Genomic DNA, 14,156 nt, shown 5'->3' with positions numbered 1-14,156 from the left:
CGTTCATTACCTCTTCGGTCTCTGGTCTCTGGTCTCTCGTTCCGTCTCTCGCTGCGAGAGCGCGCGAGTCTGTGTGCACTCGTCTTCAGCATGTCTCTGTGTGGACTGTGTGCTCTCCGTGGGGCGCGGGGACTTTTCGTGAGCAGTTTGTCTCGAGCGCGGGCTAGCGTCGCAGGCCTCGCAGCGGGGAGAGCCCGCCAGTGCGCAGTGCCAGTGGGGGGACCGGGGTGGAACTGGGGAGAAGCGGGCGCGTCGGCTCTGACCTCTGTAAGACTCTGCTCTCTGGAATCTCACTTTCTCAGCAGTTTTACGGCTCCATATCAAATATCTAGACACATTAAAAGGATAGGGAAATATACAACCGGGCCGGGGCGGCGCATAACACATTCTAGTGGTCCGCGATGAGTGGAGAGAGCGGTAACACATTTCACTCGCGCGAAATACATTGACATGACGTCCGCCCTCTCAGTCTGTGCGCGGCGCGCCGCGGCCCGGGAAGAGCCGCTTGCGTAGGATATACTTCGGCATCTGATAGAAAGACCACCACAAGCCTGCGGCGGCGAGACTCGCGTCAGCGGAGCCACGGCACGGGAGCGCCAGAAGAGGGAGAGGGGGCGCGCGAACCGGAGGTGTCCACTTCCTCCGCGCCGGTGCCGGCCACGTCCGACCGCACCACGCGGTACCTATTCAAACACCGAGCCTCGAACGACCTTCAGCCCCCGACGGCCGGCTGTGCTGCGCGCCGCACCCCTCTCGCCGGTAAAAGGCGAGCGCCGGCTCGTTCTGCGCGGACACCTGAGGCGGGTCGGGAGGGACAGAGGGTTGGGGCAGAGAGGGAGGGAGAGAGAGAGAGAGAGAGAGAGAGAGAGAGAGAGAGAGAGAGAGAGAGAGAGAGAGAGAGAGAGAGAGAGAGAGAGAGAGATGGGGAGAGGCGCGGTCGCTCTCCCCCTCTCTCCCTCCGGTGGCGCCTCTAGCAGCACCTCCCCGTGCCTCGAGGAAGTGTCTAGGAAGTGTCTAGGAAGTGTCTAGGAAGGCGCCTCCAGCAGCACCTCCCCGTGCCTCGAGGAAGTGTCGAGGAAGTGTCTAGGAAGTGTCTAGGAAGGCGCCTCCAGCAGCACCTCCCCGTGGCCCCAGCTGCGAGCGACTCGCTCCGCCTCGCCGACGAGGCAGCGCGCCACGCCCCTCCGCCGGTAGGCCCGATCCACTGCCAGAGAGGCGACGTACGGCCTGTGCTCGGGGCGTGGCTGTGAGGCGACAGCACGCGGCTGGCCCTCTCTAGCAGCAGCAGCAGACGCCACCGCAAGACGCCTCTGGGCTAGTCTCGTTTGCAAGTCTCGTCTGCAAGTCTCGGTCTCGGCTAGTCTCACCGCCAGGCATGCCTTCCTCCGGACGGCATCTCGTCACGTGTAAGCTCGAACCGGCGCTCCTGCGAGCGGGGCACCAGGCGGCAACGCGGCTTGGGCGATACAGGGTCGGCCTCACAGGCGTCGGGCGCAGGGGTCTCTCTTGAAGACAACGCTCGCGAGCTTCGGGCAGCCGCCTGCGTGTTGAAGAGATGCACCGCGAGGTCGACGCAACCGATCAGCGGCCCGCCACGCGCGTCGCTCGCCACCACCAGCCGGCATTCGCGCTGCCCCTCAAATTGTAGCCGGCGCGAGACTGCGAGGTAGACCTTACTCCATACCGCAGCCCGCTGGCTGAATTTGATCGGACCGTCCTTGAGTTCGTGCTCTCCGTAGAAGGAGTCGGTGCATATCGTGGCGATCGCTACGGCGTCTGACGGCTTTGCGCGCCGAAGCGAGACGGCAACATTCTGCGCGGCTGTAGTAGGTGGCGTCAGCACCTTGCCGCCAAAAGGGCGCTCAAACGCCGTGAGCGAGCTAACAATACCTGCGGCCCGTGGTACGGCGGCCGGGAGACAGCATACAATGCGGCTCGGTGTCACGTAAGCTGAGCAGGAGAGGAGGAGGGAAAGAGCGAGGACTTGCATATTTCTGCACAGACCAAAAAGAATTCACTCCGGGACAGAAAAAAACGTGCGCGCGGAGAGCTCGATAAACTCGAGGGGCCAAAATATGCCGCGAGCAGGGCAGAGTTGCGCCGAAAGGCTGGAGAAGCCGCGAGCGCAAGGGATCGGCAGGCGGCGGCGGCGGCGCAGGACGAGGCAGACGAGAGCGACGCGACAGAGGAGGAAGCGACAGGAGGGAGAACGACGAGAGTGGGACGACCGCGAGGTGGCATGAAGGTTGCAGCGAGAATCGGCGAGGGAAGACTGCGAAGGGAGATAGAAAGAGGCAGACGACCAAGGGTTAGGGTGGGCGACGGCTAGCACTACACTCCTCTCTCCTTAATTAAAATCCCTGTGTGGTGGCGGCGTGCCGTCCTCCCATCCCTCCCTTGCGCTGTCTGTTTTCTTTCTTTTATAACGTGTTGGCCCTCAGCGGAGCTGGGAATAGGACCGCCGCGAGCGGCGTGGCGTGGAGCGGTTGTGCATCCCTCCGGGGGCCCCTCTGCGCCGGGGAGGCAGGCGTTGTTGGAGCTAGGACGCAAGCGTCCGTCGCCCTTTTTCAAACTCGGGGCCCACTCCGCTACGCTCCGGATCCGAATTTGGAGGGCTGCACGCACCAAGTACATGTACGTACTTTTATAGCTTACTGGGAGAACCCCCTAAGGGCCCTAACCTGGGGGTTTCAGTCTTTTGTACGTACGTACTTTTACTCTCTTTTGTACTTCCTCTATAGGCGGCAACAACGCTTCGTGCGGAAGAGCCACTGCAAGCGGACTGTGCCCCCTGAGCCAATGCGGCGGCGAATGGCAAAGCGCATACAAAAGTCGGGGTCGCAGAGTGCGGTCGCGCAGCAGTTGAGCATGCTCGTCGGTCGCGTTGTTTAGGACGCCACGCCAATCTGTTGCCGGGCATCCCCGCGAATTTGTCGCTCGTGATCAGCTCCGCTGCCGCTCGGAGCAACCAGTGCCGTGTCGAGATGAAGCTCCGCGACGACGCCCGTGGACTTCGCGCGCAGGGAGAGGTGCACGAGCTCCCGCACGGCAAGCGACTTCTCGGCATGCGCCGCCTGACGCCTGTCGGCATCCCATTCTTGCAAGCAAGCCATTTCTACCCACCGCGTACCAGGGTATTTTGGTCGAGGTATTTGGTCGCGGACAATTATACGTTTTGGCACCAGCTGAAGGCTTGGACAAAAGCACGTTGCCAACGCAGTACCCACTTTTTGCCAGAGCCTCGCGAATCAATTGGATCAATTGGCCTCCGCTCAGGTGAACATACAACATACATGTATTCGCTGCGGTAGAAATCAAAAACCAAGGATATGTGCCAAGTTCCTGGATCCTGCGCCAAGTTCGCACACTTTCCTCCTGAAAATCGAATACCACGTTCGGATCGCTCCTCATCGCAAACCCTGTCAGCAGTTCACCTACGGGTATGTTCGTAAGAGCTACATACACTGAAAATCCCTTGTGGCGTCCGTCTGCTGCTCCTTTTCTTCTACGCCGCATATGGCATACCCACCCACAGCGTCACAGAGCCCACTCTGCCCCCCCACGCAGCCCACAGAGGTCTGCGTGAACCACGTCTCGCCCTCGGCCTGTCTGGGATCGATCGATGGTGCACCGCGCAGTCCGGCCCCGACGGGAGGCTAATATAGCAAACACGTACTCTCCCGAATGCGGTCGCCCGCGCGATTTGGCATTTGCCCTCCTCTCCCACTGCCGCCCCCTACGACCGTACTCTCAGATGCCGCGGCACCGGAAGGAGATGTGAGCAAGGCCCGCCGCAGCGCATGCCGCCTCGCGCCCTTCTGCAAACGCGTGCGCCCCCCTCGACTGCGCCGACAGGCGGCTTCAGTCCTTTGGCGGCGGCACGTAGTCCTCCGACCTCCAGCGGCAGACCGGGTGCTCCGTCTCGAGGTCGGGCGGGATGGGGAGCGCCTCCTTGCCCTCGACCTTCTGCCCCTCCCACATCGGGTGGCTCACGTACCGGATCGCAGACGACGCCTGCAGCACCACGCTCGTCTCGCCATCTCTCGGCAGCATCTCGGCGGCATCTCGGCTCGCCTGCAGCACGACGACCGTCTTGCCCGCCATCTCCGGCCGGTGGGCGATGTCGACCCCAACCTTGATCGCCGCGCCGCTCGACGGGCCGACCAGCAGGCCCTCCTACAAGCAGGCCTCCGAGCAGCGTCCGGCCAGCCTACACGCCTCCTCCGTGAGTCGGCACCCCTCCTGCGCGGCGACGCGGTTGGCCCACTCGCATGACTCTGGCGTCGACGCGTGCGCAAACTCGTCGATTGCGCCCCGCGGCCCCTCGGCCCACTCCTGCCCGGGCGAGAAAGGAGATGAGGAGGGGACGGGGTGTAGGCGATGGCGTCATCTGTGTCGGCTCCTGGCCGGGCGCCAGCTTCTCGATGAGCGGCAGCTGCAGGTTGGCCCCGATGCCGACGACGCCGTGCATGCCTCCCGGCGCGCCGACCAGCACACGCGCCTCGGTGGGCTCGACGCAGACGACACGGCACGAGGGCTTCTTCGACTTGAGGTACTGGCCCGCCCCGTTGAGCGTGCCTCCCGTCCCCGCGCCCGCCACGAAGCAGTCCACCTCGCCGTCGGTCTGCTCCCAGATCTCCGGGCCGGTGCCAGTCAGGTGCGCGAGCGGGTTGTCTTCCGAGTCGAACTGCGAGGGGGTCCAGTAGTCGGGGTTCTTCTTGACGAGCTCGGTCGAGTACCCAATCAGGTTCTCGATCGTCTTCGGGAAGTTGTCCTGCATCACCGACGTGAGGTGCACGTCGCACCCAAACTTGCGTACGAGGATGTAGCGCTCGTACATGCTCGGGACCTGCGGCATCACGATGATGCACTTGTAGCCCTTGGCGGCCGCCACCATCGCCAGCCCGATGCCGGTGTTGCCAGACGTGGCCTCGACAATGGTGGTGCGCGCCGGGTCGATATCGCCGCGCTTCTCCGCCTCTTCGATCATCGAGAGTGCGATCCAGGCCTTGACCGAGCCGCCCGGGTTCTGCATCTCGAGCTTGAGATACACCTGCGACGAGGCGCGCCCGATGGTCGCGATGTGGTGGCGGATAAGGACGGGTGCCGCGATGCGGTGGCGGTGAGGGATATGCAGTGGTGTGGACGCTCCTTAGCTTTCGCATCGCCGACGACCCGCCTCAGCCTGACCATGGGCGTAGACCCGATAATCTCAGTGACGCTCTCGACGCGACCCGCCAGTCCGCGAGCGTGCCGAACAGGCAGCGCGCGCGTGGCGCGGGCCAGGGACGAGAGCATCATCACTGAGCTTGTCGGACCAAGCGAGCGAGCGTGTGTTCACGCCGCTGTTCCAGGCGCTGTGGTGGGGCACCACTCGTACTGGCACTGTGGTGGGGCATATGCATACACACTCCTTCCTGCCGCGATGTGTCACATGCGCATGTCGATCATGACCAGAGGCGGTTTGCGTCACACTCTCCGCCTGTAGACTCTAGCTCTCTGTGTTACTCTCGTACGATACAATGAGGCGGAGGGAGGCCAGGGGACGCGCAGGAGCGGCCCTCCGCCCTCTCGGCGCCTGGCGCGTGCACCGCAGGAGGGCGTCACGCGGCGGGCAGGCCGGCGGCGGAGAGCAGCGCCTTGCGGACGGGCGGGATCGAGGCGAGCACGGTCGACGCCACCGCGTTGAGGACCATCGCGATCGCGGCGAACGGGAAGGCGGCCGGCTCTGCGGCGGTGGCAGCGGTGCCGATGCCGTGGCCCGCGGCGCCCATCGCCAGCCCGCGCGCCACGGGCGCGGTCACGCCGACCGCGTCAAGCAGCGCGAGGCCTACCCACACGACGTGCCTCCTTGAGCGGCGCCTCTTCGCACCTCCGCCGTGAAGCGTCGAGCGGGTTGTGGCCAAAGTTGGCGACTGCAAGGCCGGTGAGGACGACGATCGTGCAAGCGATGCCCGGGTCGGCGCCAACCAAGCCGGAGATTGCAATGGCGAGCGGCGCCGTCACCTGCCTCGGGATCGCAGCCGCCCGCAGCGCCGCGTCGAGCCCGAGCGCTCGCGCCGCCGCCGCCGACCCGAAGAGTCCTCCGGCGGCGGCGACGGCGGTGGCGGCGGTGACGGCTGGCAGCGAGGCGGCGAGGAGGCGGCGCTTCTCGTACATGGAGAAGCCAAACGAGAGCGTCGCCGGTCCGAGCATCGCGAGCAGCAGGTTGCCTGTTCGCGCCATCGGACTGTGAGGGAGGCGCCGTCGCCCTCTTCGCGGCGGCGGATGCTGCCCGGCGCAGCGAGCGGGGCGCCGCCGGGAAGGAGGTAGGAGCGGAGGAGGACGGAGAAGGGCTGGGCGGTGGCGAGAGCGAGCGCCGCGACGGCGGCGTGCGTGCACAGCGTGCAGGTGAGCAGCGGGTGGAGCAGCTTCTGAGCTCGCTTGGGGACGAGGGTGGAGCCGGCGACAAACCCGCCGGCGGTCGTCGTCAGCAGAGACGCGTCGCGGAGCCACTCCGCGGCGGCCGGGGCGCCGAGGCCTTGGGCAGCGAGCGCCGACGCCGCGCCGCTCGCCAGCGCGGCCGAGGCCAGCCGTGGCAGAAGCGCTGCCGCGAACGGCGGCCGCGGCGGCGCGTTCGCCGCAGCCACCGCCTCGCTCGCGTCGGCACCCTCGTCGCCGTCGGCGAAGAGGCCGACTCCGGTCACCGGAGAGGCGGCTTCGGCAGCGGCGGCGGCGGCGGCGGACGCGACACGGTCCGAGGCGGGCGGCTCGTACATGCCGACATTCAGCCGCTCCGAGAGGCGCTGCCGTTCGGGGAGCGACTCGCTGGCGGCGAGTGCGGTGCGGGCAGCGAAGCCGCAGGCGGGGAGAGAGAGGACGGCGCCGCCGCCGATGAGGAGCGCGAGGCGGGCGGCGTCTCCCGCGCCGAGGCGCAGGACCAGCGGGAGGAGGACGAGGTTTGGGACGAAGAAGAGCGGCAGCCACTTTGCGATGATGGCGCAGCCCGGACGGGCGGCGCGGGCGACGCCGCGCGCGAGCGGCGGCGAGATTGCACGCAGGGAGCAGAGGCTGGCAAAGAGCATCACCGACCCGGCGAGGGACGAGGGGAAAGCTACCCCGCGCCGCACAAAGCCGCGCTTGAGCAGAGCGTCGGCGAGCACGATGCCGCCGAGCGAAGCGCCACGCCGGAGGAGGGAGGGCTCGGCGGGCGCAGCACACGCACGCACGCAGCAGCCGCGCGGCGCGAGGCCAGGCGAAGCGAGCAGCGGCGGCCGATGAAGAGGGCCGACGAGGGCCGTCGTTGTGCCGAGCAGGAAGAGAGTGATCATGCTGAGTTTCGCACAAAGAGAATACGATCCCCCTTTTTGCTGTTCACAGCTACGGACGGCCTCTGCGGCAAAGTCAAACCACCCCACCGTCCCACCACCCCACCACCCCACCTACCACCGCCACCACACCAAACCTTCGGCTCCCGCTCAGAGGCTCGCCGCGCCCGTGCGGCGCGCCGAGGCGGCGCCGAGGCCGGCGCCTTGCACCCGGCCCGCGGCCGGCACCGCCTCGCCCCACAACTGACCGCCCTGCGGCCCCTGCGCAGGCGTACCACAGGCGTCGCTCAAAAAGCGACGCCGGGTGTGGGCTGCTCCCTTGACCCGTCACCCGCCGCGCCCTCGCCCGGCCGCCTCACCGCTCACGGTGCGGCTCGGCTGCTCGCCGCCGCCGCCACGCGTCCCGCGCCGCCACGCATGCCCCTTGCCCTGACGACGCACTGGGAGCGCCAGAAAAAGAATTTTCTGCGCCGCGACTCTAGCTCTGACATTTTACAACGCGCACTCCTCGCACCGAGCACGGGACTGGCGCGCGCTTGGAGGACGGCACGCCGCCAAGTCGGACCGCGCTCATACTGCATCGACCGTGTGTGCGTCGCGTTGGCGGCGCTCGTCTCAGGTGTGTCGGTATCGCGCTGCTGCGTTTGTTAACAGTAATGTCGTCCGGCCCGCTAAAGCGCATTACGAGCTCACAGACGCCGCCGGCACGCACTCCCACTTCACACACGCTCAAGCACAACCCCACCAAAGCACAGCCCTGCTCAGAATGGGCAAGGTCCACCGCTTGGTGACCCAGGCCGCCCCTGGCTCGCCAATGCACTCGGCTCCTCTCAGCTGTCTCGGGCTCTCCCACGACAGCACACCGACGGCAAGCTTTGACGCCCGTCTGGTGGACCTGCTGCGGCCACAGCCGATGCGCTCATGCAGCTTGGTCCAGGCCTCAACTCAGATGCCGACCAGCCTGGACGTGGCGGCCTACGAGCGGCGTTGTGTCCGGTCGACGCTTGAACGAGAGCGTCGAGCAGCGAGTCACCAGTGTGCCGCTCGAGAGCCTCCCGGGCCGGAATCCAGGCGCGGGACCATGGAACACGCTCAGGAGTCGACTCTCGCGGATCGCCGGCCACAGTCGGGCCGCCAGGAGCGAGCTGGCGACGGACGCTCAAAAAGGCCTCCATCGCGGGCGGAGGGCAAAATCTTTGTCGAAAGGGTCTATGACCGACCATGCCTGCTTACTCTCCGCGCTGCAGGGCCTCTCCGAGCAGGATCGCGCTCGGCTGCTCGCCCAGCTCGCGCCTGTGCCGCCTGCGCCGCAGCAGTCGCTCTCGCAAGGCTCCCAACAGGACATCTCAGCCTCTCAAGCCTCGCAGTACGACGCCTACTGCCTCGACGACGACGCCTTCGCGCAAATGGAGATTCCGGGAGAAGTGCCGATGAGTGCCCCGCCCGCAGCAGTGCCGGTGCCAGCGCCGCCCGCCCCCGTCGCGGCGGACGCTGCGTCGGGCGGCGGGCTCGTGCGAGACGAGGAGTGGCAGGCCATCATCAACACCGAGCTGCGCAAGGGCGAGCTGCTCGGCATCGTCGCCGCCGCCGGCTCGGGCAAGTCGACGGTGCTGCAGGACTACGCGGCGCACCGGCGGAACCTCAGATTCCTCTACCTCACGTTCAACAAGGACGTGCAGCGGGAGAAGCAGGACGAGTTCCGTCGCGCGCGGCTGATCCACGTCGACGTCGTCACGACGCACTCGCTCGCCTACACGCCGACAAAGGCGCTGCACAAGGGCAACGTGAGCGGCAAGCTTTTCGTGCCGTGGGGGCTCCTACACGACGGCCGCCGCGACCCGCAGGACAAGATGGCGGCGGTCAAGGCGGTCGACGCGGTGCTCAAGCTGTTCATCGCCTCGGACGACGCCGAGATCTCGGACTCGCACCGCGCGGGTCGGCCGCCGCGGCCGGGCGAGTGGGACGAGGTCGCGGCGGCGCGGCTGGTCTGGTCCGCCATGTGCGACCCAAAGTGCGCCGAGGTGAAGCTGACGCACGACGGGTACGTCAAGGCCTTCCAGCTCGACAGCCGCGCGCAGGAGGCGGCGCTTCAGCGGTACGATGTCGTCATGCTAGACGAGGCGCACGACTGCACCGCCGCGCAGATCTCCATCGCCGAGCGCGCGAGCTGCGCCAAGCTCGTCGTGTACGACCCACACCAGTGCATCTACCAGTTCCGCGGGGCGCGAGACGCTCTCCGAGACTTTGTTGATAAGACTTTTCGGGCTGCACGAGAGAAAACACTTCGCGGGGCTACTAGTACTCCCACCAGGTCACATATACAAAACCGTATTCGTAGACCAGCCTCTTTAGAAGCTGGTCAGTGTGCGTGCTGTGGAATGGTGGGTTGGGGTAGTCTCCCGCACTCGAGCCCGGCGGCGTGCCATATGGCACTCCGTTCTCGTCCAGCAGGCAGCGTGAATACAGAGTGAACGAGTCGGAGGCGTTGTAGTTAGCACCTAGCTGGGCCATCCGCCAAGCGGGGGCCACCACCAGGTGGTGCCTCCCGGAGGGGTCCACAATCTGCAAGAAGAGGTGCTCCACCTCCTCTGCTTTCCACGCCGCCTCCTCGGCGGGTGTCGCGTAGATCTCCATCCGGACGTAGGCCAGCTCGGCGCGCGTTGCGCCTCCCGGGTCGCGGCAGTTCCAAGCTGCACTTGCTGACACGGTCTTAAACTCCTCGCGCTCGTCTCGCGGCGGGATGCCCCTCGCCGGGAACGCCGCTCCCGGGGTCCGCACCTGTCGGGTCACACGGGAAGGTGAAGAGCTAGCTTTGCGGCCGTGTGTGTAGCGGTGGAAAGTCCTGGGCCACCTGCATGTCGAAGTGGGTTGGTGGCGGCTGACCCGGCACCGTCGGCACCGGGGCCCGCCGCGGGCCCGGCCGCACGTGGAGGCCCCCCCCTGGCGGCAGGGCCGGCGCGTCGTTGAGCGAGTGCACCTGCTTTGCCTGGGCCACCTGCAGGTCGGAGAGGCTCGCCGCCACCTCGGCGCGCACGCGCAGCTCGCCCTCGTCGGTCAGTGCCGGATTAGCCGACCTTGCCTCCGCGCCAGCGGCACGGGCCGCCTGCTCCAGGTGCTCTGCCGCCCGCCTCCCAGCCGCCGCAACCGCCGCCTGCGCCGCTGCCGTGCTTGCGGCGGCGTCGTGGTATGCCCTGTCGGCCTCGGACGAGGCCGACTTGGCCGCCTCGAGGCCGACCCGCTGCATAAAGCTTGCTAAAGCCTGCGCCTCGCCGAACTTACCTCGCGCCTTTGGAGGCAGCGAGCGCTCGCGCAGGAAGTTGATGAGTGAGGCCGGCGGCGGGTTGCCCGGCGGCGGGTTGGCACTTATGGCGACCATCAGGTGCTGCTTGAGCGCGGCAGACATCGGTGCGTGGATGTCCAGCACGCCGACGCTCGCTCCATTCTCGAGCGCATACGAGGCGTCGGTGCCAATCTTGGCACCCGGAAAGCGGGGCTCTGGTACGGGCGACGATGCAAGGAAGGTGATGGCGGCTTCGTGATAGTCGGGGCACTTGCCGTCGAACGGCTTGTAGTCGGTTTGGCCGCCTGTGCTCGCCTGGAACTCGTACGCGTTGCGCAGCTTCACGGTCGGAACAAGCGCCAGGCCTGCCGCCCCGAAAGCCTTCCTCGCGAAGACGGCATCGGCCGCCTTCGCTCCCTTGAGCGCCGATGCCGAGTCCAGCCAGCTCGCATCGTGTGTGCGTGGGTTGCCGGCGCCCAGCATAGCCGGTGGGTTGCTGGCGAGGCGCGCACGCTCCCAGCAGCGCGGAAATGTCATCCTCTCGCTCGGCTGGCTCGGCAGGCTCGCAAGACAAGGCAGCAAGGCGAGTAAAGAGACGCGGCAGACCCGAAAGGAGGATGCTGGTTTTTTCATTTTGGCTGGTAAGGTATTAATATTATGGTCACGGCCAAAAAGGGGGGAAGGTCCTGGCCGCCGGAGGCGGCCTCCCTCTCGAGGGGTGGGGGGGTATGGTCAGGCTGGCGGCCCTCTCCAGGGGTATGGTCATGCTGCTGGTACTGCTGGTCTGCACCACACCGGCAACGCTTTCGTTCGGCACGTTTTGTGGGCGAGCGGGACGCATCCTGGCACTATCTGGCCCATCTATGACAGTGACGACCTACTAACTATGAACCTGAGAAGTCCCTTTCCTGAACATTAAGGTCTGCTGGCGCCGCGGTCAGCTCGATCCGGGAGCCTTCGACCAGACGACCATCCGTTACGTCCGTTACCGTACGATGTCCGTTACACCCTCGGGGGAGGGGGGGTATGGTCCTGCTGGTGTGTGTGTGTGTGAGAGAGTGTGCGTGTGTGTGTGTGTGTGTGTGTGTGTGTGTGTGTGTGTGTGTGTGTGTGTGTGTGTGTGTGTGTGTGTGAGTGAGAGAGAGATTTTTAGCAATACCAAACAACTCTAACACTCACACGTAATTTGGGGCCTGGAGCCCTGTTCACGCGCGCGCGTTGTTTGTGTGTGTGATTGTGTGTGTGTGTGTGTGTGTGTGTGTGTGTGTGTGTGCGTGTGTGTGTGTGTGTGTGTGTGTGTGTGTGTGTGTGTGTGTGTGTGTGTGTGTTGTGTGTGTGTTGTGTGTGTCAGATTGCAGCAGAGCGCAGCAGAGTGCAGCAGAGTGCACTCGGCCAGTCAGTGGCGTGGCAGCACACACAATCCACCGGCACGGAAGCACTGAGCCACCGCACGGAGGCGCGGGCCGCGTCTCCCCGCCAGCCCTCTTGTTCGAGTCTCGCACCCACCGTGCCGGCGGCCCGGCGGCCGCCGGCCTGCCGCCTCCTTCCCGAATGCACAGCCCCCGGTTCGCGCCGGGCCACTCTCCGCGACCAGTCAGAGCAGCCTGTCCTACTCGGTCACGCGACGACAGCGGTCGAGAGGTTTTTCAGAGGTAGATCTCCGGATCTCGACAAAACGTTGTTCGGAGAAGTGCCTCGATTCACGAAATGGTCTGAGTCCTCGGTGCCTGTTTTGAGAAAGACACACCAATAACACGGCGGAGCTGTCAGCGCTTGCGGAGCTTTTTCGCTCTCACTACTCCACACGGCACCACGACCAGCAGGCTCACGAGGGGTGGTCCGAACGGACAGCGAGTACGCGATGGCGTGTGGCGACGGGGAGAATCTCGCCGGGGGAGAACGCACAACTAGCGAGCTATCTTCGAGCAGCGTGGCGGCATTTAGCGTCGAGGCACGAAGTGACATGGAGACACGTCAAGGGGCACAGTGGTCATAAGTGGAACGACTACGTCGATAAGCAAGCTGACCTCGGCAGGAGCGGCGCGAGGGATTGCCGCGCACCGGAGTGGCAAGACGAGCTTGTCCCAACAGACGCAGACGACGGGGAGAGCAGCACCGTGGGCGACGACGTGGTTATTAACGGAGGAGGTACAACCATCCCACTCGACGACATCGGTGATGGGGCCTCTAGCTACGATCGCGTCCTCGAGCTGATCTTAACATCCCGCTCGCAGGTACCATCCGAGAAGCCATTCACATCGACAGCTGTGACGGCGCCTCACGCTCTTTCCTTTTCGCGGTGAAGTGTCCGGACACAAGCAGAGGTGCGAGGAGGGAGCAGGGCGTCACCGACGTAACGACTACGCCCGTGCAAGGCGTCGGAGCCGGTCCGGAATCCGTCAACACCACGGGCATCGTGGGTGCCGGTCGTCAACAACGCGCTCAAGAGCTCACGTGTGAGCTGCGTGCACGAGGCGTACACGTCACTCCATTCGAGCAAGGCAAACGCAACTGTCCAAGCGTGAACAGACTGAGCCTATTCTCTGTTTGTCCAAGCATGGTGCTATCAGTTACTCGCCTCCGGCGGGGCCCCCCCTACTAGTGTAAACCCATACAAAGTGCCTCTCCGAGACGGATTGTGGCGGCGGCGAGGTGCCGCCGCTGCGCGCCGCCCCGGCAGCCTCTTCAGAACTCGTACTCCACTCCACAATCTTCCACACGGCTCTACCCTCTCATCGGGCGTCAAGCCACGAGCCTACACTCTCTGCCCTCTCGTGTGACTCACACACTCTCTGCCAGCTGCCGTGATGCCGCGCCCGCCGCTCGCCAGGCGATTGCCAACTTCGCCGCCGCGCTCTAGACGAGCACCGGCCGGTGCTGGCGTGGAAGACGGCGGCCATCCGCGCGTATCTAGTGTGCGTGTCCTAAGTGTTGGTGTCTGCAGCCTCCTGGAGCCTAGCAGAACTAGCAGTAAGGCGGCCGGCGGTGGGGCGAGGGAGGGGGGGGGGGGGGTATGGTCCCGTCGGGGGGAGGCTGGGTCTGTCAGCAGGTGGGGGGGTATGGTCTGGAGGTGGGTTGCGCGACGCTACCATACCACACCCCGCAAAAAGTCCGAACCCTGCAACGTCGATCGCCTCGTCACCTCGAAGCTCCACCCTTACTGAACACTAGCTCGCTGGTAACAGGTCTGGGGTGCCGAGGCATAGGTCTCGCTGGCACAGGCACGTGGTAGATACCACATTCGGCGAGCTGCGTAAGGACTGTCCAAGACACATGTGAGGGAAGCAGGAGCCCACTTGCAGCGAATTCTACTGAACAGTTGGGGCTGGCGAGACCGTTAAGGAGCGCGAAATGCGTGCGAGGAAGCGCGCGCTTAGGCTTAAGGTGGCAGTCCGGGTTTTGCGAGACGGGTGTCGTCCCGCAAGATGGCATCACGCTCGCACCTGCCGACCGCCGCCACGGCGGCGAGACGCCTTCTCCGCCACCGCGGCGCCGGCCACAGGCCAGCGCTAGGCAGCTGCCGGCCACACTGGGCCGGATTTGCCGGTAACCGTCGCCGCACACTCCTA

General features: G+C 65.5%; 6 protein-coding genes across 6 annotated transcripts; 1 reads left to right on the top strand and 5 right to left on the bottom strand.

Annotated features, from left to right (window-relative positions):
- Nucleotides 1–337: 337 nt before the first annotated feature.
- On the bottom strand, nt 338–1,990 carry EMIHUDRAFT_224501 (hypothetical protein; the record flags this gene model as incomplete). The annotated part of the gene is made up of 7 exons (XM_005790808.1): nt 338–388; nt 521–551; nt 749–795; nt 1,119–1,227; nt 1,368–1,426; nt 1,562–1,813; nt 1,985–1,990. 7 exons carry the CDS (start codon nt 1,988–1,990, stop codon nt 338–340), a joined length of 555 nt encoding a protein of 184 aa, XP_005790865.1.
- Nucleotides 1,991–2,888: 898 nt separating this feature from the next.
- EMIHUDRAFT_224500 (hypothetical protein) lies at nt 2,889–3,291 on the bottom strand (the record flags this gene model as incomplete). Its single annotated transcript, XM_005790807.1, has 2 exons — nt 2,889–3,115; nt 3,183–3,291. 2 exons carry the CDS (start codon nt 3,289–3,291, stop codon nt 2,889–2,891), a joined length of 336 nt encoding a protein of 111 aa, XP_005790864.1.
- Nucleotides 3,292–3,635: 344 nt separating this feature from the next.
- EMIHUDRAFT_440100 (cysteine synthase) lies at nt 3,636–5,186 on the bottom strand. Its single transcript, XM_005790806.1, has 5 exons — nt 5,152–5,186; nt 4,403–5,053; nt 4,243–4,335; nt 4,084–4,176; nt 3,636–4,023 (listed from the first exon to the last, which is right to left on the bottom strand). Exons 2-5 carry the CDS (start codon nt 5,033–5,035, stop codon nt 3,862–3,864), a joined length of 981 nt encoding a protein of 326 aa, XP_005790863.1. The 5' UTR covers nt 5,036–5,053; nt 5,152–5,186; the 3' UTR covers nt 3,636–3,861.
- Nucleotides 5,187–5,603: 417 nt separating this feature from the next.
- EMIHUDRAFT_224498 (hypothetical protein) lies at nt 5,604–7,310 on the bottom strand (the record flags this gene model as incomplete). Its single annotated transcript, XM_005790805.1, has 6 exons — nt 5,604–5,847; nt 5,873–6,010; nt 6,158–6,229; nt 6,382–6,650; nt 6,732–6,965; nt 7,068–7,310. The coding sequence occupies 6 exons, from the start codon at nt 7,308–7,310 to the stop codon at nt 5,604–5,606; spliced, it is 1,200 nt and encodes a 399-aa protein (XP_005790862.1).
- A 1,208-nt stretch (nt 7,311–8,518) lies between these two features.
- Nucleotides 8,519–9,558, top strand: EMIHUDRAFT_224497 (hypothetical protein; the record flags this gene model as incomplete). The annotated part of the gene is made up of 3 exons (XM_005790804.1): nt 8,519–9,184; nt 9,320–9,507; nt 9,549–9,558. The coding sequence occupies 3 exons, from the start codon at nt 8,519–8,521 to the stop codon at nt 9,556–9,558; spliced, it is 864 nt and encodes a 287-aa protein (XP_005790861.1).
- Nucleotides 9,559–9,574: 16 nt separating this feature from the next.
- EMIHUDRAFT_440099 (hypothetical protein) lies at nt 9,575–11,145 on the bottom strand. Its single transcript, XM_005790803.1, has 2 exons — nt 10,159–11,145; nt 9,575–10,085 (listed from the first exon to the last, which is right to left on the bottom strand). The coding sequence occupies exons 1-2, from the start codon at nt 11,122–11,124 to the stop codon at nt 9,603–9,605; spliced, it is 1,449 nt and encodes a 482-aa protein (XP_005790860.1). The 5' UTR covers nt 11,125–11,145; the 3' UTR covers nt 9,575–9,602.
- Nucleotides 11,146–14,156: the final 3,011 nt, after the last annotated feature.

This window comes from Emiliania huxleyi (genome assembly GCF_000372725.1).
Source record: "Emiliania huxleyi CCMP1516 chromosome Unknown EMIHUscaffold_118, whole genome shotgun sequence".
Lineage (NCBI taxonomy): Eukaryota > Haptophyta > Isochrysidales > Noelaerhabdaceae > Emiliania > Emiliania huxleyi.
This window is presented reverse-complemented; position numbering and strand designations above follow the sequence as displayed.